General features: G+C 42.1%; 1 protein-coding gene across 1 annotated transcript in view; it reads right to left on the reverse strand.

The window, feature by feature from the left end:
• Positions 1–5,426, reverse strand: part of SLCO4C1 (solute carrier organic anion transporter family member 4C1) — a 136,325-nt gene extending 130,899 nt beyond the window's left edge. The window contains exon 1 of the mRNA XM_077289742.1: positions 4,852–5,426. Coding sequence (XP_077145857.1) covers positions 4,852–5,269 — 418 coding nt within the window. The 5' untranslated portion in view covers positions 5,270–5,426. The remainder of the gene's footprint in view (positions 1–4,851) is intronic.
• Between the last annotated feature and the right edge of the window lie 2,513 nt (positions 5,427–7,939).

The raw sequence follows: 7,939 nt of genomic DNA on the forward strand, positions 1-7,939 counted from the left end.
TAGAGGGAAAAAATAAGACCTCGCTTGCCTCCAGAGAAATTGAACCCCAAAGATATAGAAAGCCCCCAACAAATAATAACGGTGAGGCAAGAGGAAAACACAAACGTAGAGATGAACTAGATTCAGCAAAGTGAGGCCCAATAGTCTAGATAGCAGAAAATAGATAGTGGACTATGCGGTTAGCAGAAAACCCTACAAAACATCCACGCTGAACATTCAAGAACCCCCACACCGACTGACTGTGTGGAGGGAGAATATCAGCCCCCTAGAGCTTCCAGCGAGTCAAAAATCAAATGTAAAGCAAGCTGGACAAAAACACTGAATAATGCAAACGATCCAAATTGTACAAAACAGACTTAGCTTTTCTTGCATGAGGCAGACTGAAAGGAATCCGGAGGAGACCAAATAGGTCTGGATACAATGATGCCAGGCAAGAGACTGAGTCCAGAGGAGACTCAAATAGGAAACACCTGCTGCTTAACGACACAGCTGGAGCTCAGGCCTGCAACAAGACATACCTAACACAATACCATTAGTGACCACCAGAGGGAGCCCAGAAACACAGTTCACAACAGTGATGCAGTGATCATATTGACACCACTTGTGCCTCACAGAATGTTATATCATTGAGCGGTGAAGAAAGAATAAATTACATTTTTACCACTAAACATTGTTTTAGCCCCAAGTTTTTAATTTTTCTAAGGGCTAATGGGAAATTTTTTTACAACAAACTGTGGTTTATTTATTCCTGAGTGCACCAATACCCTACATGTAATCAGGAAACATTGTTTCAGGCATAGTGCAAAGCTCAGAAGGGAAGGAGCGCCATCAGGTCACTATGGCAACGATCTATGGGCAGAGGGGCGGTCATCCCTCTGCCTGCCCTCGAAATGCTGTAATCAAGTTTGATCACAGCATTTAAGGTGTTAAAGTGTTGGGAGCAGTGCTGGCACTAAGTGCCACTCCTGGCACTTAGTGCTGGGTGTCAGCTGTCAGAATCAGCTAAGAGCTGATGAAGATCGCGCACACACAGCCCATCTGCATGCAAAATAACCAGGACGTATCCATACGTCCCAGGTCAATACGACCCAGGTCACAGGAACGTATGGATACATCCAATGTGGGAAAGGGTTTAAACAACACAATGTAACTCCAAGTCAATCACACTTCTATGAAATCAACATGAACAGTTATGAAGCAACACTGATTGTGAATCAATTTCTCCTGCTGTTGTGCAAATGGAACAGACAACAGGCAGAAATGAAAGGCAATTAGCAAGACAACCCCTTATAAAGGAGTGATTCTGCAGGTGGTGACCACTGACCATTTCTCTGTTCTCTTCCATATTGGTTGTTGTTTTGGTCATTTTTGCATTTTGTCAATGCTCTCAGCCCTAGAGGTAGCATGAGGCGGTGTCTAAAACCTACAGAAGTTGCTCAGGTAGTGAAGCTCATCTAAGATGGCACATCAATGCAAGTTGTTGCAAAAAGGGTAGCTGTGTCTGTCAGCACAGTGTCCAGAGCCTCCATGTCAACAAATGTGTGTTGTGCTTACAGCCCAGATTACCAGATTCAACACTGGCACCCTGTGCTCTTCAGGGATGAGAGCAGGTTCCCACTGAACACATGTGAGAGACGTGACAGAGTCTGGAGACACCATGGAGAATGTTTTGCTGCAACATCCTCCAGCATGAGCGATTTGACAATGGGTCAGTAATGGTGTGGAGAAGCATTTCTTTTGAGAGCCACACAGCCCTCCATGTGCTAGCCAAAGGTGCCCTGACTGCCATTAGGTACCAGGATGAGATCCTTAGACCCATTGTAAGACCATATGCAGGGGCAATGGGCCCTGGGTTCCTTCTGATGCATAACAATGCTAGGCCTCATGTGGATGAAGTGTTTTGGCAGTTCCTGCATAAAGAAGGCATTGATGCTATGGACTGGCCTTCCCTTTCCCAAGATTTGAGTCCAATCGAGCACATCTGGGACATCATGATCCATTAACTAATGCTATGCTGCATCACAGACTGTCCTCGAGTTGATTAATGCATTAATCCAGGTATAGGATGAGATCCCTCGATCCCTCAGGAGAACATCCGCCGCCTCATCAGGAGCATGCCCAGGCATTTTAGGGTGGTCATATAGTCATGTGGAGGCCAGACGCACACTACTGAGCATCATTTCCTTTCATTGGCATTTTTACCAAACACTTGTATATTTTGGTGAACTATACACCACACATCCCAATACTTATCTGTAACATATCACGACTATGTGTATGCCATTTCACTTTTTCTACTTTGTGCAGCATTTGACACGTTGATCATATATATATTGCAATCAGTTTCCATTTTATTGATATACGCCTCTCTTTTTATTTTAATACAGGGCTGTACCAATGCTTGCTTATGTATTCTCAATAAACATTTAGAACTTTTCATTGATTGTTATCTCGATTTTTCTAACTTTTTTATTTTTTGTTTTTGTAATATTCACCAAGGGTCGTGTTCATATATAGTCAGGGCGTTGTGCACATAATACTGCTATATTATTACAAACAGTGCACATATACATCTGCCTCTTTTGTGTCTTTCCATTTTTGGCCTCAACATGTCCAGAAAAGTAGATATGTTCAAAGACACCTCTAGTAAAATCAAATCTGCTACAAAAGGAACAAAAACAGATGCAAAACGGAAACCAAAGTATGTGTATGTGTTTATTTTAATACTGGATGAATTAAAAATGGATGACAAGCGGACATGTGAACAGAGCCTGACATATTACTGACTTCAATCAACTTCAGCTACAATGCTGTGGATAAAGTTCTTACAGAACCATTATCATAGCTGACAATTAGTCTGATGGTAGCAGTGTAACACAAGGATCCTAGTGCAAAAGCTGCCCTTTTTAACCCAAGTTTATATTCTTCAATAGTTTTCAGGCTAGTTTTATATAAACTTCTTACAGTAAGCACCATACAGCCATAAATAATATATAAGGTGAAGATTATTCAGATCTGTAAACTGAAGGTTTCTAATTCTAAAACTGGATAACTCAGTAGCGTTGATATAATGATCAAAAGCAGGAACTAACTGAAGAGACCGGCACTATTGCATCACTAAGATTTTTTTATGGTAACAGTTCTAAGAAACATCACTAAAAATGTTTCAACACAGAAAGTGTGTTACAACATGTAAAAGACGTTTATGGTCTTTATAAGCTAAATGTGTGAAAATGTAGAAAAAAATGATAATAGATATAAAAAAGATGCAAAAAATGTTCCACATAATAAAGAAAACATACACCATTTCACTCATGACGAAAATCTTGATTCTGCAGTTAAGACCAAAATTCTCGTCTTCTCTGCGTTCCTGACACTGCATATTTTCATGGCACAAAAAAACACAGTATCTGACAGTTCCAGCAAAGTGGATGGGATTTATAGAAACCTCATGCCCACTGTACTTTTTTTACTCAGTGTAAACTGACCTGCGGTGCGTGTTTCAAATTCGCAACCTGTCAATTTTGGTTGCTGGTACGTTCAGTTTTAAGTGTGAATTTTCCCCCATATAAGTGCTTTAGATGCAGAAAACCTGCCCAAAAAAGCACTAAAACTGCTCATAATTCACGACTGTATCAATACAGTTTTGTCAAAAATAAATACCGTATGTATCAAATACAAAGGAGTTTTATTTAGAACACAACATACCAAGAAGAGACAAATGCACTCTAAAATGCAATGAAAAACACAAGTAACATAATTTACTTAATAGGTGAAGAAATGCTGCAACATCAAAAACTCACAAAATATTCATAGTGTCGGGCTCTCTCAGGTGGTCATATAAATGGGGCCGAGATCGGAAGGTAATGCATGGACTGGCCTGTGGCTCTCCCGGTCAATGCTTGATGCCTTCATGTATTTCTATGCATTTGTCACGTTTGGGTCAGGAGAGTCACCGGCCAGTCCATGAGACACGTTGCGATCTCGGTCAGATTTAGGCTGCCGTCACACTAGCAGTATTTAGTCAGTATTTTACATCAGTATTTGTAAGCCAAAACCAGGAGTGGGTGATAAATCCAGAAGTGGTGATATGTTTATGTTTATGATATTATACTTTTCCTCTAATTGTTCCGCTCCTGGTTTTGGCTTACAAATACTGATGTAAAATACTGACCAAATACTGCTAGTGTGACGGCAGCCTTATACGGATGTCTGACGGTGCCCTTAAAGTTCAATGGCAGTCGAGTCATGTTCAAGTATATTATTGGTTGGAATCTATGAAATAACCCAACGTGTTCATAGCACCAGGTCCCTTTGGCTTTTAGATTGGGAATTATCCCATTTTCTTATGAGCAGTATCATTCATTTCAGTGAGAAAGTGTGTTATCATACATGGAGAGCCAAAGAAAAATTTTAGGGTAACCATGCTCAAAAGAACATTCTAGACTCCTCTGTTCTGGTGATCGGTAGGGGTCCCAGCTCATATCTCACGGAACATTTTGGTATAATAGACATAGTGATACAGTTCGTTAGCATGCAAAATATTTACTAGCATTCCCTTATATTCCCTGTATGTATTGGGAACATCAAAATCAACACCCATGGGATAATGCATGTACTAATATAGTGACTCTAGAGAGATTATGAGGTGTGATTGCTGATACATGGAGTAAATGGTAACACTATGCTCTGCGCACTAATATATACACAATAATAATAAGTGCACGATAGTCGCAGACACGTGTCGTGGATATAGACAGTAGACAGAATTTTCAATCCTCAATCCTCACTAACATGTTTGCACAGCTGAGGATTAGTTGTAGAAAGGAATATCATTACTACAGAGCTCACCTTGCATAACAGCCAGGAGGCTGTACATCACTAGATAGCCCTTGGGATTGTTACAGCATTGCAGGAAGCTTGGAGTAAATTTGCCCCATCCATAAGGACCCTCCTTGATCTCCTCATCAATAAGGTTTACTTGTGAGCTCTCCTTCATTCCATCTTTTACCTTACTGATTTCTTTATCAATGGATTTTAAGCCCACACCATCCAAGGAGGTGAATGCAGGGTTATCTATGCCTTCTTCCATGACATACACTTGACAGTCCGGTCTGGGGTGAGTGGATGGGAGCAGCCTCTTGAAGGATCCTTGGAATGACAGCAGAGCTCCTCCTGAGAAGTTATCTGTGCATGGTGCACAGGTTCCTCTGCAACTTGGCAAATGAAGCAAAACGAGATCATCCTTGTCAGACATAGGTTGAGTCATAAGAAAGGTGGAGACACCTCTATTTTTTTTACTTGGCTATAGTTTGGGGTGAACTCACCTGCCAAGGAGAAAACACCCCTCCCACCCCCTTATCTCACCTGCTTCCCTGTCTCTCAACCTAAGGGCATGGATCACTTGAGCAGACGACGCCTACTGTACCTGTCCTCCACCTCCTCCACCTCCTTCACCTTCCACCCTCCTCCTCCCGCAGTGTACATCCCCTGTTCTCAGACACTGTAAGCTCACATGCTGGCTCCTTGTGCAACACCCTGATTTTGGCACAGAAAGCAGAAGTTGTTTTTTCTCTTCTCATTAATCTATTCAGATGCGAGGATATAATAATGCAGATGACTTCCACCTATTAATTATTTACTAATATCTATGTGTCCTGTGCAGAGATCACTGCTGCTTACTACAAGCGTGTTGCTACAGGTAGTTGTGGGCAGGGAGGAATGGAAACCTCTTTTTTTTTTACTTTTGATGTATTAGTACATCATGCAAACTGAAATTAATTAAAAAGTTACCTGTCTTTCTTTGCAACTTTTGGTTCCTCAAGAACTAAACATTCATATGTTCAATGGTGCTGCAGGAGATGCTGTCTGGCAAACATATTCCTTATAAATGAGAACCTGTAGTAAATCTTCATTTATAAAGAATAAACGTTTATTCATGGACTGACAAAATGGAGAAGATGGATAAAAAAATGTTTTCTCTCCACTTCAGAGAAAATCAGATCCCACTCTGATCATACTCTGATCGGCATAATCAAACCCATTTTCTTGGATGGAGAATTTAATGGTCATCTGCACCTTCCCTTACCCCGATTTTGATGCAAAACCAAAATAGAAAAACTGTGGATATGCAATGGAAAATCCACAACATGTTTATTGATAGTAATTCTCGCCTCTGCCAGAAATATATTCCAGTCTGAGACTAGAGTACATTATGTAGTAAGTTACAAAAGTAAACTGCTCTAACTTTTATGAATTAGATGGGTGGGCTTCAGGGGTGGATTAAGGGTAGCCAGGGCCCCGGGCTGTTCAGACACTGTGGGCCCCCCCAGTCATGTAACGGGGTCATGTGACGGGGTCATGTGACGGGGTCATGTGTGTCATGTTACAAAGATTTTTTAAGCCACCACCATAACACAGTAGACACTTTTGACCGGGCCCTACTCTGCTGTAACCTATTAAAAATATGCAATACAATTTAGGTATATTTTGATTTATTTTTCAATTTTTAAAATGACCAATAATATCACATACAAGGAACAAATACCACCGCACCATGACCAGACCACATATTACAACCACAGTGATCGAATAATATCACATACAAGGAACAAATACCGCTACACCATGTCAAGACCATATATTACCACCACATGGTGACCAAATAGCACATACAAGGGACAAATACCGCAACACCATTTCCAGACCACATGTTACCACCACATAGTGACTGAATACTACAATACTGATCAGTAATTTAAAAAAAAACCACAATACTATCACCATCAGTGCCAGTATTCACAGGAGATCTGTACTTAGTATGCAGTGTCTGTGTAGAGGTTATACAGTGATCACTGGTGACATTATACACAGGAACTCTGTATATAGTATACAGTGTATAGTGTCAGTGTACAGGTAACAATGACTCACCAGTGACGTCTCTAGGTGAAGTCCTTCATCTTTCATCCAGCACAGACTGCCATCATTTCTTCCAGCCAGGGTTCGTTTCTGCAGCAAATAACACAGTTATCTAGAGCTCCGCTTGCAGAACACATTACTTAATTTTTCCCAACTTCTACATTACACCACATGAAGAAAAAAGGCGACATAGTGTCACTCTGCACAGTAACAGGACCGCCCCCCCATTTAAAACAGTATACTCAAAAAATAAAATAAATACATCACTGCAGTAATAATATCCCTTAATTAGCCCCTATGGTAATAATATTCCCCAACCTGGCCCCGTGTATCTCATTCCTGGCTCCAGCCATATGTTCTCGCATCCTGCCCTCATGAGTATCCATTCTACCCCATATGATCTCCCCATCCTGCCCCATCAGTCTCCATCGTATCCATCCTGCCCCATAATCCAATCCTGCCCCATGTCTTTCATTCTGCCCCGTGTCTCCAATTATGCCCGTATCTACATTCTGCCCATGCCTCCAGTACTGCCCAAGTGTGGCCAGCATATTGCCACCAGTGTGTCCAGCAATCTGCCCCAGTGTCTCCAGCATATTGCCCCCAGTGTCTCCAGCATATTTCCCCCAGTGTGTCCAGCATTGCCCCCAGACAGTGTGTCCAGCAATCTGCCCCAGTGTGTCCAGAATTGCCCCCAGACAGTGTGTCCAGCAATCTGCCCCAGTGTGTCCAGCATATTACCCCCAGTGTGTCCAGCAATCTGCCCCAGTGTGTCCAGCATATTACCCTCAGTATGTCCAGCAATCTGCCCCTGTGTGTCCAGCATTGCCCCCAGACAGTGTGTCCAGCAATCTGCCCCAGTGTGTCCAGCATTGCCCCAGACAGTGTGTCCAGCAATCTTCCCCAGTGTGTCCAGCATATTACCCCCAGTGTGTCCAGCAATCTGCCCCAGTGTGTCCAGCATATTACCCCCAGTATGTCCAGCAATCTGCCCCAGTGTGTCCAGCATTGCCCCCAGACA

This window comes from Ranitomeya variabilis, chromosome 1 (assembly GCF_051348905.1).
Source record: "Ranitomeya variabilis isolate aRanVar5 chromosome 1, aRanVar5.hap1, whole genome shotgun sequence".
NCBI classification, from domain to species: Eukaryota; Metazoa; Chordata; class Amphibia; order Anura; family Dendrobatidae; genus Ranitomeya; species Ranitomeya variabilis.